General features: G+C 36.8%; 1 protein-coding gene and 1 pseudogene across 1 annotated transcript; both read left to right on the forward strand.

Annotated features, from left to right (window-relative positions):
- The first annotated feature begins 11,021 nt into the window (after positions 1-11,021).
- Positions 11,022-12,970, forward strand: LOC106356854 (annotated as a pseudogene).
- A 1,175-nt stretch (positions 12,971-14,145) lies between these two features.
- LOC106430464 (origin of replication complex subunit 5) lies at positions 14,146-17,045 on the forward strand. Its single transcript, XM_013871251.3, has 5 exons — positions 14,146-14,340; positions 14,791-15,600; positions 15,691-16,104; positions 16,238-16,562; positions 16,671-17,045. Exons 2-5 carry the CDS (start codon positions 14,804-14,806, stop codon positions 16,719-16,721), a joined length of 1,587 nt encoding a protein of 528 aa, XP_013726705.1. The 5' UTR covers positions 14,146-14,340; positions 14,791-14,803; the 3' UTR covers positions 16,722-17,045.
- Positions 17,046-17,592: the final 547 nt, after the last annotated feature.

Raw genomic sequence — 17,592 nt, forward strand, 5'->3', positions numbered from 1 at the left:
TAAACTTTAAGAATTTATTATTTTTTTTTTATTTTTTTTCTTTTGCTTATAACGTGTCAATCGCTTTTATAGGGCTTGAACTTGCTTGGATCGGCTATTGAGGCGAGCCATAGAGAGGCCATGATCTATCGCTTTAAAGCGGAAAAGGCGGAAAAGGATCTTGCTCGCATGCGAGACGAGATGGTGGCGCGAGATGCTCAACTCGCTCGTGATTATGCCAGGGCTGTTCGTAGGGCGGAACGGAAGGGCAAGAGGGAAATCGCCGAGGTAATGAAGACTCGCGCTTCTCAATTCCAGGTTGAGTACGGGAATCTTAAGGGCGCTTTCAACTCGCTGGGTGATTTCCGTGAGTGTCGCGGCTCCGTCGGGAGCCTTTGGAAGACGCGGGCGGATGACTACGTTTTCGAGAGGGAGATAGAGTTAATGAAGGGTGGCATGAAGGATCATGCTCACGCTGAGACGATCATTCCTCCAATCGACGGGAAGATTCAGGGATTCTGGGATCCCATCCCGGTTTCTCCTGATACCATAGAAACCACGACTGATTTTGCCGGTGACGATGAGGAAGTGAACTATCCCGCGGATGCATTCGGAGCTTCCTAGTCTAGGAATTTTAACTTTGATCTGTGAGTGTTTTGACGGGAATGAGTTTTTCCCTTTATCTAGTATTTAGCGGCCGAGTGTGGCCTTTGTTCATATATGTCTGGCCGAGTGTGGCCTTCGAACTTTGTATGGGCCTGTTTTGGCCGTTGGTGGCTTTGAACCCCTACCGCTATGCGGTTTATATAATGGATGTTTGTTTGAGTTACTTTGTTTAGAGTGGGTTTGAAGTAAATATGAGTTGTCGTCTCATCTTTAACTTCGTTGAGGCGTTCAATCTGTTAGTTTGTTCGAGACGTGAGTTTTCGTAAAAATTATTTACGATCTTTCAGGAACGTTGAGATATGAACGAAGAGACATGTTTTAGGATCTCTTATCGTTTAGATATCATGTCTTTGAGATGTCTGAGACCAATGCGATGGGTTTAGGGCAAGACCTAGGTTTACACTCGGTTTTAAGGTTTGTGCGGTGACTAGCCGGCTATCGGTTTTCCTGTTGCGATTTCTACCTGATTCGTACCGATTTAAAGTCCGCGATAGTTTCTCGGCTTATACGACTTGTATGGTACGAATCGAGCATCTTTCCAAAGACATTTTTTAAGCCAACTGGAAGTGCTAGACGTTCGGATTTTTTTTGTAGCGCGCTTTCGTCCTTGTGTTGGACGTTCGAAGATCAAAAGAGTGATCAAGTTACGTTTGTTTAAGACGGCTGATGTGTTCGTCGGGACCAATCGACGAATGGAGTGTAAGATTTGTAGTGGTCGCATTCGGACAATTTGTTTGTATCATCTTGATTTTTAACTTGGCGACGTCTCGCAGTTATTTCGAAGACTATACGTATATTTTCGGTGCTGAAGTGAGATTGTTTTGCGATTTTACAAGGGTTTAGTCTTAGCCCTGCGTTTGAGAAACGTTCTTGTTTGACTACAGATGTTCGCAGCCAAAATTGTTGTTCCTATTTGGATGCTAATAATTTGATTTGCGATCGAGGAATTAGGACTGAGGTGTCGCGTAAATATTTCCATGGGAAGAATCGTTTTCCTTCATAGTGCTTTGTGAAGTGTTGGCTTTCCGAGATCTACTTCGTGCATTTTTGAGGATGTTTCGTATAGCTCTAGAAGCTTTGTTACGAATTTTTCCTTACATGCCGCGTATTATGGGTAAAACGTTGCGGGCTTAAAGTGAATTGTGGAGCGTATTGAACTCGGTCAATTTTCGAAAAGTTTAGATCTTCCTTTAACCATTTGGTTATTAGGACTGAGTTTCGTTACGAAGAATTTATCATATGACTTCTGACTGTAGGCTATACGATAATTATTCGTAAATTGTCGTTTAGCCGTTAAGTGATGGAGCTATGGTTTCTCAAATAGTTTGGCTTGGCGTGAGGGATGTGTTCACTCAGATAGCCAAGGATGTTGTAGGTCAAGGATTAGACCATGGTACTTTAACATTTAAGGTCATGTTAGTTTACGATTTTCCTTAAAGGGGATGGTAAATATTGGTTTGGATCTTTAGTGGAAGGCGTAATTGACCGAGGGCCAAAGAGAGCTTGTTAAGATTGATAGGCCAAGTTTGCCGGGGTTATCCATGCTAATATGGCCGATAATCGTAGAAAACGATTCTCCGCTCTAGGTTTCAGTTATACGACGAATATTTCGTACAATGTGACCTATAGTCTTATGAAAATCGAATCTTTTTTGCTTGAGGAAGACGAAGCCCAAGAGGTTTGCTACATAACCAGTGTGGAGTCAGTGGCGGGACGACTGCCTTCTCGGATGTGACCGAGGGAAAAGAAAAGAAGAAGCCAGCGAGCCGCATGGTTCTTCATAAAGCATGTTATGTTAACTTTAGAAAGTTTCTTCGTAAGACTTGGTCTGATTGTACGAAGGATTTTTCGCGTAAGTAACGGGGACCGGTTTTACGAAGGTTGTAGATCGGTGATATGTAAACATATGTTAAAGTAGCGTTGTTTTTGTGGGTTTCATGAGAAACGTTTCTGCTGTGATTTCGATCCTAGGTGAAAGTTGCTTGGAGTTACTCATGGAGTGTTACCGTAGTTTATTTCATTACGATCTAGTCGCATAACGTTTTTCATAGGTTTTGAAGGGTTAAGTACGTTTCTTCTTCTAAGGTTTGAAATGATCAGTAATCCTGGACGATTTGAAGACGACACTTGGACTGTAATTTGGTTTGTTTCCACTTTGACGACTTGGAATATGTCGGTTCCGAGAAAATTGCTAGAAACGAATCGGTTTTAAGACGATGTTCATGTCTCTCGTTTTTTCTCTCTTTAGGAAGCGAGCTTGATATGAGTGGCGATCGTTTCTCGATTTTTGGAGAGTTTAGATCGGTTTGCAAGATCTGGCTGAACAGTTATGGAACGATATATCGAGACAAGAAAAATCGCCTAAGACTTAGTTCGCTAGACTATCCACCTAGGTTTTAAGTTCCCTGAAGTTCTATGGCAGTCTCAAAGGCGTTTTTATTTCTTAGTAATTTCCTACGAAAATTCCAAGTCTGATTTCAAAAATTTCAAGTCGGAAATAGTTTAGTTCTCTCGAAGACGCAGTTTTGTCTCTTCTCAGTTTTGCTTGCTTATTTCCCCTTCCTCTTCTCGTGTATGTTCGCCATTTTCGATATTGGTCTTTATCCTTTAAACTTGACATTTATCTTCCGAACTTGGCTGTTATCTTCTCCTTAGATATGACATCAATTTTTATAAAAAGGTTCAACGTAATCGTATAGTTGAGGCGGCTAAGGTGTTAAGTTTACTGTTGCCGTTTTATACGATTAATCTGAATCCAAGCGAAAAAACAAGTCTTTGCGGGTTTTTTTTTATCGTAAAGTTTCAATGGTAACCCAATCAAGACGAAACAAGAGACGTTTCGATCAAGATTTGAAGGAGAACGCAAAGATGGAGGTAAGGGCGAGTAGGAGCAAGCGAAGGAGTTTAGACGAGCCTTACTTGTTTTTGTCGTAAAATCTCAACGGAAACTCCGATTGAGACGAAACGAAAAGCGTTTCGATGAGGATTCAAAAAAGAACGTAAAGGAGGACCTCTCTGAGGCCTGAAAGATCGCTATGTAGCGAGTGAAGGTCTGACAGGTCGCTACGTAGCGAGTGGAAGCAAGCCAAGAAGAGTCCTACTTATTTTCGTCATAAAATCTCAACGGAAACTCCAATTGAGACGAAACGAAAAGCGTTTCGATGAGGATTCAAAAGAGAACCCAATGGAGGACCTTTCTGAGGCCTGACAGGTCGCTACGTAGCGAGTGAAGGTCTGACAGGTCGCTACGTAGCGAGTGGAAGCAAGCCAAGAAGAGTCCTACTTGTTTTCGTCGTAAAATATCAACGGAAACTCCGATTGAGACGAAACGAAAAGTGTTTCGATGAGGATTCAAAAGAGAACCTAAAGTAGGACCTTTCTGAGGCCTGACAGGTCGGTATGTAGCGAGTGAAAGTCTGACAGGTCGCTACGTAGCGAGTGGAAGCAAGCCAAGAAGAGTCCTACTTGTTTTCGTTGTAAAATCTCAACGGAAACTCCGATTGAGACGAAACGAAAAGCATTTAGATGAGGATTCAAACGAGAACGCAAAGGAGGACCTTTCTGAGGCCTTGCAGGTCGCTTCGTAGCAAGTGGAGAGTTGGCTTGAGCTCGGTCGCTACGTGGCGACCGAGCCATGTGCGTGCTCGGTCGCTACGTAGCGACCGAGCTGTGTGCGTGCTCGGTCGCTACGTAGCGACCGAGCTGTGTGAAGGCTCAGTCGCTACGTAGCGACCGAGCTGTGTGCGTGCTCGGTCGCTACGTAGCGACCGAGCTGTGTGCGTGCTCGGTCGCTACGTAGCGACCGAGCTGTGTGCGTGCTCGGTCGCTACGTAGCGACCGAGCTGTGTGCGTGCTCGGTCGCTACGTAGCGACGGAGCTGTGTGCGTTCTCGGTCGCTACGTAGCGACCGAGCTGTGTGCGTGCTCGGTCGCTACGTAGCGACCGAGCTTGGCTAGAGCTTTTGATGCGCTTCTTTTTTCCGCGATTAACCTAGGGGTTTTCTGCGGTTTTTGGGAGAACAAGTTTTACCCTTCCAAAAAGTTTTCGGAAAACGTGTTTTGGTAAAACCCTTACGCATTGAAACTTCTTTAGCTCGGAAATGAGCCAAACTTACGGGATTTGATAAAATTTATCATTTTCCTTTATGTTTAGACAGAGAAATCGCAAGCTCGTTTCGTAGCACTTCCTGTTGGCGAAAAGTCGCGGCTAGGTTTTTTTTTCGATTTTTTTTTAGGCACTATGGCGTTTGCGTAATCGTTGGCCATAGGTGCAGTGGCGGCTGGGGTTGTCTTACCAGCGTTGTTGCTAACTGCGATTTTGTCTTTCGTGTTTCCAGACATTGTTTTGATCAAGTGGCTGAGAGTTAGATTGATCCGTACCCCCCCCCCCCCTCCTTCTAGCGCCAAACTGTGGGAACCAAAATTCGCACTGTCGATTTCCGTTTAAATTAGGAAAGTTAGGAAAACCATAATTTCCCAGAGGTCCCAGATATCTGTTAAACCACACGCCAAGCAATCAGAACACGCAATTAAAGACGAAAAAGAAATAAGAAATCGTAAAAGAGAGCAAAAGGAGTTTTATTTCGAATCTGCGAACCTAGTTGAGTCGCAGCTCGAAATAACAAAAACGGAAAGTTGCCTAATTGCTCTAAGTGCTAAGTTTTCTCTCCAAAAGTCCTCCCCATGCCTCTCCCCTAGGACTCCTTATATACTGGCTCCAAGGTCGGTTTACGCTTTTCCCCTTCTGCCCTTAAGCCGCCATAGCATAAAAATGGAGATATCCCATTTTTTCCGATCTTCGTAATTATCTTCAAAATTTCGTATTTATCCGCGGAAACTTGACATTTATCTTTCCTCGCGAACCAAGCGTAAACCGTCATGCGGCTTACGGGCTGTTGGTTAAGAAATCGTAAGTTGGGCCTCGAGTCATGTCTTAGGTCCCTTTGGGCCGTCTTCTGACTCGAAGCGTTTATTACGGCTTCTTTCGATAAAGAACGAACTTTCCGCGGTTTTTACGGTAAAGTTTGATCGATAACTCAGAATGGCGGGGAACGTGAAATGGGTTCGCTACGGTCTTCGGGAGATAGCATCGAAGGGTAGACGAGAATGCATGGACTAATGTCGTATCGACGTTTCGGAAGAGCTCGGTCGCTACGTAGCGACCGAGCGGAATGGACGTTCGGTCGCTACGTAGCGACCGAGCGGAGCACGTGTTTGGTCGCTGCGTAGCGATCCTTTTCGAGCTCTTGTCCGATGACTCGCGTTTCTTCCGCAAAGCTTTTCGTAAAGAAGAACCTATTTCGAAAATGTGTTTGTCGAAGAAGGTTTTTCGTTTTCTTCTTCGGGGATTTGGACGTTAACTTCGTCGTAATCGTTTTCGACCCCAACAACATGATTTGTGTTTGCTATAGAGTATTCATGTGGTGTGTGGTTAAAGTCAAAGTGCCTGCTTTTGTCTGTATATCATTTCATTAACTTAAGTAAGTAGTCTGAGACATGATTTGTATTTACTCTATAATGGTCCAGTGGTTATGTGAATCTGAACATGTTATTTAACTTAACTAAGTTGTGTGCGGTTATGTGAATCTGAACATGAACATGTTATTTAACAGAACCATTACTAATATATTAAAAATCTGAACTATGTTTTCAGGCAACCATGATGCAGGCCACAATCAGCGCTCACCGTATCCACAGTTCCAAGAAAGACTTACTGTCGGTGCAATGTATTCCTTATCTGATTTTGATGTCGTTCAATGTGCTCAAATTCCTAGGCTGTATTAAATTCGTTCAGCTTATTGTCAAACTCAAAGTAGAACTACAATAAACAATGATATATAGCTACAATAAACAACAATATTTTCATAAACAGATGTAGTTTTTTTTATTATAATTTAAGCAAGAGATGTCTTTGTCTTAAAAGTGAACAAGTACAAAAAAAATTAGCAATTCAAATTAAACTAAACTAATGTTATTTAATTGTAATAATGAAGATTAAAGTAAACAGCTGTAAAGTTACAGCAATACACAATAATTCGATAAGAAATAAAAAAGAGCAAATAAAATAAATTAATTCCTCTTTTAATAAAAAAAATATTTTTTTCTTCAAAGAATTATAACTATGCATGGTATTATGCAAATTAGTCAACATCTTTGATTCTCAATATTTAAAGAGCATATATAAGTAAATAATTCATTAAAATAATAGCTCAAACATAATATATAACCAATCTACTAAAACAAAATCAACTCAAATATTTAAGGAAGCTTATATCCAGAGCGTAACGGAAAGTTTAAATTTATATATTAGCTCAAATATAGAATATTTAAAGAGCATATATAATTAAATAATTCATGAAAATAATTGTTCAAACATAATATATAACCAATCTACTAAAACAAAATCAACTCAAATATTTAAGGAAGCTTGCATCATGAGCGTAGCGCAAAGTTTAAATTTATTTATTAACTCAAATATAGAAGTCAAAGAAACAAACTTAATAATGAAACAGAGACTAAGACAAGTCAAAGAAACATGTAACTTTTAATAAATCAAATTACAAATGTTCTCATCATGTTTTTTTTTACACCAAAATAATGAAAAGTTAATAAGACAACCTATACCAATATGAAAATATTTTTTGGACCCATATATATTTTGTTTTAAGAAGAAAATAATAATAATTCCACACAAAAAAAAAAGAATAGGTCAACAGAAAAACAAATGCAATAAAAATATACATCAAACTCAAAACATACAGCACACCATATTATTTAACTACTATTAAAAGTAAAAACTAAAAGCATATAGTTTTTTAGCCACGATTGTGAAAATATCTCAAACAAAAAATACGATTCTAAAAATAACTAATAACCTAATTGTGAAGAATATGAATTTTTTTTTTAAATTAAAAAATTATTCAATAGCATAAAAATAATTCTGAAAATAAGAATGTATTTTACAATAACAAATATTCCGTGTGAAACACAAAAAATACGAGAAATTAACAAAATATTATAAAATGGAATAAGTCACATAATTTAAAAATATTTTTAAAAATTAATTGAGAAAAATATAATAAAATAGAACTAAAAGAATTAATTATAAAAAAATAAATGAAAATTGTATTTATATAATAATACATTAAAGAAACCATACGCAAATAAATGTAGTAACTTCATGAATTTCAAATAGAGTTTCAATATAACTAATTTAATACTGAAATGAAAATAAAAATTTTGTAATTATAAATTTTAAATTGAAGCATAATAAAAACGATAAGATTTAGGAGTATAAATGAAAGTAGGAAATATAAAATAAACCAATCAAAATATCTATATTACCAAAATAAAGAAGAACACATTTCTATTGAATTCATCTCAACCATCAAAGTATAAAATTACTTAATTGCAAAAAATAGTGAAAATCATAATAAAACCCCATAAAATAAAGTAACCACGAAGATAATTATTCAAACCACATATATAACCAAACCTTCTCAAATAAGAACAACTATTTAACCAATTATACATACTTAACCAATGTGTTTTTCTTATTTTAATTGTAACACAGAAAATTTAAAATATCCCAAATCGTTTAGTTCATATGAATGACTGTAAAAGTCAGTGTATGAGATTAAGGCTCCGAATGGTAACATCAGATTGAGCGGTGTGGGACAAACGGTATAACTGCGATGCGGTTTTGACAGTAATAAAAACATATATATAGTGTATGTAGAGATTTTTGTTAATATTTAACTATGGTGCGGTGCGGAGCGGATCGTAACATTCAGAGCCTAAGTAAAAAAAATCTTTACTTAATCTATACAAGAATTATTATTAGAAAAAAAAACAAATAATTTTGACTTTGAAACAAAACCGCCACAAAACTAAAACATCTTCACGTATCAGCAAACAACAACTGTGGTGAGGTAACTATTTCTATGCAAATTTTTCTATGCACATGAGAACATGAGGAATGCATGAAATTTGTTGATCGTCATGAATAGAAAATCAACATGTCTCGGGTAGATATATCAAACATTCCTTATGCGGCGTCTCTATATTGTAAAAGAAGTGTTATGAGACTAATATGATCTTTACAATCCCACCATATCTCAATAATCTGAAAAATCGATATAGTGATTGTTATGACTATAAACAAATGGAGACGTTCTTAGTGTTTGTTTTACGGTGACTGACAAGTGCATGCACTCATCGGCCACTATTAAGTTTTCAGACTTTCCAGTTTCATTGTGTTCTTATTTTGATTAGCTTTGCATTAATACTTTCTTCTCATTTAATTTAACATTTTACTTTTAATAAGAAATTCAACTTCAAATAATCACCATTTCCATTCCAATAACAAGTCGAAGAACTATGATTTCAACATAAAGGATGGTTACTTTTATAACATACACAAAAAATTACCCACAACCAAATCCTTCCGAACCTAAATATTACAAACTACAAATAACACACCAAATACGGAATAAATATTTTTGTAAACGGAAACAACGTGAAGACCATTTGAAGCTCTCACAACATAACAATGTCACAACTCTTAAATAAAAAATAACTATTGCAAACAAGCAAAATATATTTTATCACATATATTCTTCCTCACCTTAAACTTTCTAAAAGATAAAAATCATTATCATATACATCTCTTGCAAATGTGAATCAAAAGCACAACCCACAAAATCATACAAAAAATAATAACCTAAATCACAAGTAAAATATATTCTGCATGTAAGGCCGACCCTAGTAAGTTTATATCAGACAAGAAATAGAAACACACGTTTCTTTTTCTTGTTGTAACATTTTTGTAATTAATTGTGTATAGTTATAATAATTAATGGTAAGACCAAAAGAATAATGAGAAAATTGCCAAAACGGAACAAAAAAACAATATAGTTGTCCCTATGGTATAAAACCATCACTAAGTTGTCCTTATAGTATAATATTTTTTATAATCCCAAAACTAACCTTTCTTTAATCAAATTAAACATAAATTAAAACCATTTTTAAAAAGTTTAATGGAAAAAGATAAAAAAAATAAGGTAATCCCATAATGTTTTAGAAAGGAAAAAAAATGTAAAAACAATTTAAAAAAAAAGAACACACGACACAGATCAAAAATATCCCGTAACCTAATTGCATTTGGTTTCTAAAATCCTCCAAAACTATTCTTTTAAAATCCTCTAAAGTAGAGCTTGATTCCAATAACAGTAGCCTACCTCAATTATCATCAGCCAAAAAAATCCATCATGTGCTTACACTAAATTGTCAAACACCACATATTGTATAAATATGCATCATAGAACAAGAATTTTTGAAAATCACAAGACAAACTATGGAAAAATCATAGATTGATGAAGAAGAAAAGCCAAAATCGTTTTTTTTTTTGATATTTTGACAAAGAAAATCGACCAGGACACGTTTTAGGAAATTAGAATATTTTTAAAATATTTTCTTAACTGAAATTCCTTAATTTTCGAAAAAAAAACTGGTTTTTTATCCGTAGAAGGCACCTTCTACACTGTGTAGAACCATGACAAAAATTCTGAATACAATTTCTACATTTTGTAGATGTTCGTGTTAAGTTTAGATTTCGCATACCCAGAATTTTAGAATACTTCATAAAAGTAGAAACTGCATTCAAAAGAAAAGTAGCGATCTTTACAATTAGTAGAATTCGCATTCTCCATATTTAGAATTTTAATCATTTTTAGATTGTTTCTTCTAAAAAAACGTAGATGGACTTGTTTATTCTAGAATTCGTTTTCTACTAACCCATTTTCCGTAGAAGATGAATTCTACTTTTAGTGGAACGTAATTTTAAAATTTTATTTATCAAGTTTTTTTAACCAAAAAAAAATGTGTTTGTGTATATAGGTGTTTTATTAATTTTTTATATTTTTAATATTTTTTGGATTCATAAAACTATTTATTTCATTAATTTTCAGAAATAGAAAGGGTAAAATAGAGAATAAATGGACAAATATGGTTTTATACCATATGGACAACTACGTTGTTTTTATGTTCCGTTTTAGCAATTTTCTCAAGAATAATTAGCTAATGAATAGGTCCACTAACCTTGTTTAATTAGATTTTTCCGAATGATTTACTTTTAATAGTATAAATTTAATTTAATAGTATAGATATCCAAAAAGATTTTTGCATGTACAGTGACCAAAAATATTATTTTTTATTTTTTACAAAACCAGAAAAAAGTTTTATCTTATAAATCTACCAATTAAGTTTCGTTATACCATTTGATTCAAAAACAGAATACTATTGAAATTAAAATCTTTGAAAATTATTGAACTTATTGTTTACATTCACCAATCTTCAGTATGTACGTTTTAAATTTGATGTAAAAACAAAGCCGTTGTGGTATAAGTAGTATAGAAAGCAAAGCTCACTTCATATCTAATCCTTAAAAATCACCATAAATTTATGATTCTTATTCTGATTATTGTATATATTCCGTTGTTTCTTTCTTGCCTCTGAACTTGCTTTCTCCACAAAATCTCCTACAAAACAAAACATTTTTCTATCTGAACTTGCTTTCTCCACAATTCAAAGCTAATTACTTTTATTCTTATTCGCTCTCTCTTTTGCATATGATTTGGTGGAAGAAGAAAGAAAAAAAAAACATATAATCAGATCTTGTTTTTTAGCACAAACCCTTTTTTTTATTTCATCTTCCTCCTCGCATCATGTATTGAGATTAAAGTAGCAGCAATCCCGGAGTGAAAGAACAAGAAAAAGTCTGAGACTTTACATCTGGGTTCAAGGTTCAAGATTAAATCTTGAAATTTCTGCAATGGTTATGGCAGCAAAACCTCAGTTTCATGTTTTAGCTGTTGATGATAGTTTATTCGACCGTAAACTTATAGAGAGATTGCTTCAAAAGGCTTCGTGTCAAGGTAAGAAATGTCTTTGTAGCTTGTAAGAATCGAAGAAAGATCTCAGCTTTTCTATGTTCTTGGTGTTTTGTAGTGACAACTGTTGATTCAGGCTATAAGGCTTTAGAGTTTCTTGGTTTAAGAGAATGTGTTGAGATTAACGAGCCAGATGCAGTTTCTACATCTCCTGTGATTCACCAGGTTCGAAAAGTTTGCTCCTTTCTTAAAAAAGAATCATTTCAATTTTAAATTTACAAAAAAATTTTAGCAAAAAAATAAAATAAAAGTTTACAAGTTTTTGTCTAGTTGAAGTTTGTTTTATTCTGTTTGATTGTAACTTTTTGACAGGAAGTTGAAGTGAATCTTATAATTACAGATTATTGTATGCCAGGCATGACTGGTTATGATTTGCTCAAGAAAGTCAAGGTATACTTGTTTTGTTTGTTTTTATGTAATCAAGAAAGTGAGAATGTCAATTAGGAATATTTTTCTCTTTGTGATTTGTTTTCCTTTATGCTATTTGATGTGTACAGTTGATTGATAACATCTTTTGATTTATTCAGGAATTTTAATATAAACTTCTGTTTTATAATTTTGAAGGAATCATCAGCTCGTAAGAACATACCAGTAGTAATAATGTCCTCTGAGAACGTTCCTGCAAGGATCAGCAGGTAAAGAGCCAATGAATGATTGAAACTTTAAAGCTTGAGTGTGTGCCTCTTTAGGTTGTGCTTATGTGCAGTTGTGCTAATCATGAACAGATGTTTAGAAGAAGGAGCTGAGGAGTTTTTCTTGAAACCAGTAAGATTAGCTGATCTCAACAAGTTGAAACCTCATATGATGAAAACAAAGTTGAAGAACCAGTCTGGAAGAGATTGAAACACCTTCAAAAGACGAAAGTGGAACCGTAGCAGCAGTAGTTGAACGAGAGGTTAAAAATTTAACAGAAATCGGAATCAAAATCTTGCCTCTTCAGCCAGAAGTAGAACTTAAACAAGTACATTTGCAAGTAGTACAACAAGAGGAGCAAACAATGAGTAACAACAAGAGGAAGTCAGTGGAAGAAGGGCTCTCAACAGATAGATCACGTCCTAGATTTGAGGGTATCACAACCGCTGTTTGATTCTATTGCCATGATGCTTCTTTTTCGGTATCTTGATTATAGAGTTTTGTAGGAATGCTTCTGCTGGTACAATACATGATTTCAGTAGGGAATGCAGAGGGGGATTATAGATGGATGATAATTGATGTATGGGGAGGATGTTTATATGTACATCAGTAAATCATCAATGATGAATAATCTAGTCTCAATTTTGTTCACTCCTCTTTTTAGTTTTTCTTTAAAGAAACTCAACTTGTCTTTCTGAAAATGGTATATGAAGGATCTGTAGATCTGTCAGCTTTATTTGGAAACTTTAGTTTTCAATTCAATTTACAGCATTTCTTTTGTCATGTATAGACAAGTACCTGTACTAGTGAACAAATACGTACAGATCTGGTATATTCTGGTGCAGATGTGTCATTGTTTGTTCCATCATCCATGTACTTGTTCTAACCTAACCTGAAACAGAATTTAAAGACAAGTTGCTCACTGGGTCCTCTTTATTCTCTGTTAACAAATCAAGCATCTTGTTGAGAGCTGTGTTTTACTGTGAAGAAAGATCTGTACTTGCATAGTTATCATGTTCTCTCTGCTTATGTTGGCTTTGAAGTCTGTTACAAGTTGGAATACAGATTTAACAACGAATCCAACAATAACGAGTTTATTTGCTTGATGTGTTCTCCTCCACCACCAAACTATGTTTTATGGTTACTTACATAGATTTTTCACTTCAAGAACCTATGAAAATAAACAGTGCTTCTTTCGGACCGGTTTTAAAGGCCATATCAAGATCAGAGATAATCATCAGCATCTTCAATGCCTGTAGATATTCGGACAAGATCTTCCGTCATGCCTCTGGCCTCGCGTAAAGCTGCAGGTATGCTTGCATGTGACATGAAGCATGGCATGCTTATAAGTGACTTAACACTCCCTAAGAAAAAAAGAAGGAAGTGGATGACATCAGAATCCAAAACTATCCCAAATACTATTTTACAGCTTCTTCAAAAGAATTTTGACTCTCACCAAAACTGACAGCTATTCTGAAATACTTGGTGGGTTCTACAAGATGCTTGGACAGGCGACCGATCCTGTCATAAAGCTAAAAACTGATCTTGTGCCTGCCTTTCTGAGAAATTTATCTATCAATTTTCTATTAGTATATCAGTTAGATGCCATTTTAGTATCTGATAGAAGTGAAGATGGTGGCCAGCATAATACACTTTTTTGCACTCTTGGATGAGTAGACAAGCACATTACTATTTTCCGAGCGTTTTCCTGAATATTTTTCCCACCTAATGTAAGTAGTGAAACTAGTCATGCGGTTTCCGATACTTTAGGTTTATTTGGGTGGGGTCGGGTATTTTTCAGTTTCGGTTCGTTCGCTAGACCAATAAATTAATACTCTTTGATAATCTTCCTACACTTGGCCAATAAAATTAGAAAATATTCCGACCAATTGAATTTGCAAAAATAAAGATCCCAAAAACGACGTCGTTTCCCATTTCACTGAAAGGACACGACTTGGTGGGTTTCTCACTGTTTCTTCTTCTTCGCTCAAGTCAGGGATATTTTTCTGATTTCTCTCAAAAAGAAACCCTAAAAGTCCGTCACCTTCTTCTTCTCGTCTCTTTCTCAATTCGTCTACAGAGGACACACCCCACTAATCGCTCGTGATAAAACGGTACGAATTCGAATTCAATTTTGGGCATAGACTTTTTATTTTTAGTGCATTGTACATTGGATTTGGTCGTCGTATCTTACTTAGTGGACGAATGTTACTCTCTGAATAACGTCTAGTGACATTATGAATACAGCTTTGATGATTAGCTCTTCCAGTATCAATGGTATGCAGTTGTCTTATGTTTGGTTATGCCCAAATCATCATGCTTTCTCTTCTCATTCGCAGCTAATAGTGTTACGTCATTGCCGTATAGTTTATATTCTTGTCTGTGTAAGTGAAGACTGGTTTATTTGCAAGCTGTGCTGCTTTAGTGAGGTTTTGCATCATAGTTGCAACTGATACTACTACTGGGTGCTTTTACCATTTTGCATTATCTTTTATTCTTTGTAAATAAATGATTCACCTTGTTTGCTCACCAGTGTCTTGTTACATTCTGACTTTTGGACACAGGTAAAAAACACATATGACGAGAGAAGAGAGTTCGAAAGTCACTCGAAGAAGCACTAGATTCTCATCTTCTGTAACCAGTGACAACCCTGAACCCAATCCCTCCCACCCACCAACCGTTGCTGACCTCACGTTCGGGGAAGAATCCATCACTTTGGATTCCCTTCTCTCCAGTTTCCCAGGCAGACGCTCTCAGATTCTCGACCTGATTCGTCTCATTGGCCCCTTGGACTCCCCTGCTCTTCCAGTAATTCTCTACGGCGACGCTTCCACTGGCAAAACAAGTGTTGTTCTTCAGGTGTTCAGGCATCTCAACCGCCCTTTCGTTTACTCAAGCTGCCGTACATGTTGCACTCCCCGTCTCTTGTTCGAGTCGATTCTGAATCAGTTGCTGCTGCATAGCAAGTGTTCTTCAAATGGGTATGCTAGTGCAAAACGATGTGACAAGCCATCTGACTTCGTCAACTTACTTATTGAAGCGCTTAGTAGTGTGGTGGAGACTCTAAACTCTACTAAGCTGGAGAGAAAACTTATGGGGAAGATGGTGTACTTGATAGTTGATCATGTGGATCTTATCAAAGAGTGGGACAAAGGGGCAATGATTCTGCAGTTTCTTTTCAGTTTGTCTTCAGTTCTGAAGATGCCTCAGCTTGGTATTATACTTATTAGCGGATTGCCACCGGTTGTGTATTACTCAAACATGGGATACACAGACCCTTTACCTGTTTATTTCCCTGAGTATTCTGAAGAGGAGCTTCGTCAGATCTTCTTGAAAAATCAAGTTAACAAGAAACTGTACTCCGCGTTTCTCGAGTAAGGCTAATAGTATGATGCTTTCTCTAACCTTCACTCAAATGTTTTATTTACTAATGCAGTTTCTTTGTGTGTGTGTGTGTCAAACAGTGTTGCATTGAGACCTTTCTGTAGAGTCACAAGGAGAGTTGAAGAACTTTCCACTTCCTTGTCATCATTGTTCAGACAGTATTGTGAACCACTTGATGATTTATCGATTTCGCCTAATGAAGATCTGAAGAGAAGGCTGTATAGCAATCTTAGACCGCATATTACTTCTTGTTTGAATGAGGTATTCAGGGTCTCAGGTCGCCCTCATGATGGTGACACCAGAGGCGAGAGAAGGCAGAAAGCCAGCTACAGTTCTGAGAAAGGTGATGAACTTGAGATCTTGGACTTCCATATGTCTACTTCAGCAAAGTACCTTCTCATTGCGGCGTTTCTCGCTTCGAGAAACCCAGCAACGTTAGATGCCTCGATGTTTGACTCCACAGGAGGCATGGATAATCGTAAAAGAAAGCGCAAGTAAGTTCTTAGAAACAGTATCATTGTTTCTCTTTTGGTTACTGAGTTTGATAACAAGTGTAGATAATGGTAATGGTGGTGTGCTCTCATGATGTATTTGAATTTTTTCTCCTTTATGATGTTTCCTTCTCAGGGCATCTGAGAAATCGATGGAGAAGAAGGAAATGGCAGAGCAGGAAGCAGTGATGAAAGGGCCTGGAAGCTTTCCACTAGAGAGACTATTGGCGATATTCCAGTGCATTGCCTCTGTAGGAGACTCTTCATTAGGCGAGGAGGAAGATGAAGAAGGAGAAGAAGAAGCTACTGGTTACGACAAGGAGAGTAACAACATGATGTCTGATATTCTGCTTCAAGTGTCGAGTATTTGTGATGCAAACTTTATGATCAAAAGCGGAAGCTGCCCATTAGAAGGTTCTATTAGGTACCGTTCCATGGTCTCTGAAGATCTCTCTCTGAAGGTAACACACTATGTTTGCAACTATTGTGTTAAGTAGCATAGGGTGATACAATAGATAATGCTCTGATGCACCTTGCGTGTGTTTTTTTGCCTTTGGTTTGGTGTATAGGTTGCGAGAAGCCTCAGCTTTCCACTGTCCAAGTACTTGTATAGAAGATAATATGCTGAAAAGACACTATGTAGAGGCCGTGCGTCTCTAAGCTCTGAACCCGGTTTAGGCAAGAATCGTCTTGATTTTACGGTTTGGGATTTTATTCTATAACACTTAAATTTATTAGAATGTTGTCCAAACTTTTTCTATTCAGAATGAGATAAATAATTCAAATCTGTAATTCTATTTTTCTAGTTTCTTATTGAAACTGAAGGTAACACCTATCACGGATGGGCGTTACTTGATTACTAATTTGATAGAAAACCAGGACTTGCAGTCTTGCAGTATGGATCATGAGACTTTTATAATTTACATATTTTGTATGTTTCTACATTTTTAATGAGACATTTGGTAATCTCCAAGAACCTCAATTGACATCACAATCACCGTGATCACATGAACGAGAATAACTTTTTCTCCACCGATTTGCATAAATTTCCATGAAAGGTAAAATCGTCATGCACTCATGTCATCTTGTACGTCACTTATTAGCTGTAGATTTTTATTATCTTTGATTATCAACATGCAGGGATGGCAATCAAGGACCTGGACCGCGGGTCTGGTCCGTAAAGGTTTGTTGCGGGGCAGGATTGGACCTCCATTTGGTAAGCCTGCAAAATTGCGGGTCTCGCGGGACAGGTCGAAAGCGGGACAGGTCGAAAGCGGGATGAGTTTAACCTGCGGGATTTTGAAGACCCGCAACCCTAAGTCCCCATTCTGCTTTCGCCTAAAATAGAGAGAGAGAGAGAGAGAGATAAATTTCACTTTCCACTGAATCGAGTTATTATAAGAAGTTTGAAACTCACTTTCCACTGAATAAGAAGATCTAGTTCCCGCCATGAGTTCTTCATAGTTTTGCCTATATGTATTTGTTCACAAT

The sequence above is a fragment of the Brassica napus genome, chromosome C6 (genome assembly GCF_020379485.1).
Source record: "Brassica napus cultivar Da-Ae chromosome C6, Da-Ae, whole genome shotgun sequence".
NCBI lineage: Eukaryota > Viridiplantae > Streptophyta > Magnoliopsida > Brassicales > Brassicaceae > Brassica > Brassica napus.

Excerpts from the sequence above, each read along its gene's own strand:
- LOC106430464 (XM_013871251.3), top strand. The coding sequence starts at position 14,804 with ATGACGAGAGAAGAGAGTTCGAAAGTCACTCGAAGAAGCACTAGATTC. Across the intron at positions 15,601-15,690 it reads CTGTACTCCGCGTTTCTCGA|TGTTGCATTGAGACCTTTCT; the intron begins GTAAGGCTAATA and ends TGTGTCAAACAG. Across the intron at positions 16,105-16,237 it reads AATCGTAAAAGAAAGCGCAA|GGCATCTGAGAAATCGATGG; the intron begins GTAAGTTCTTAG and ends TTTCCTTCTCAG.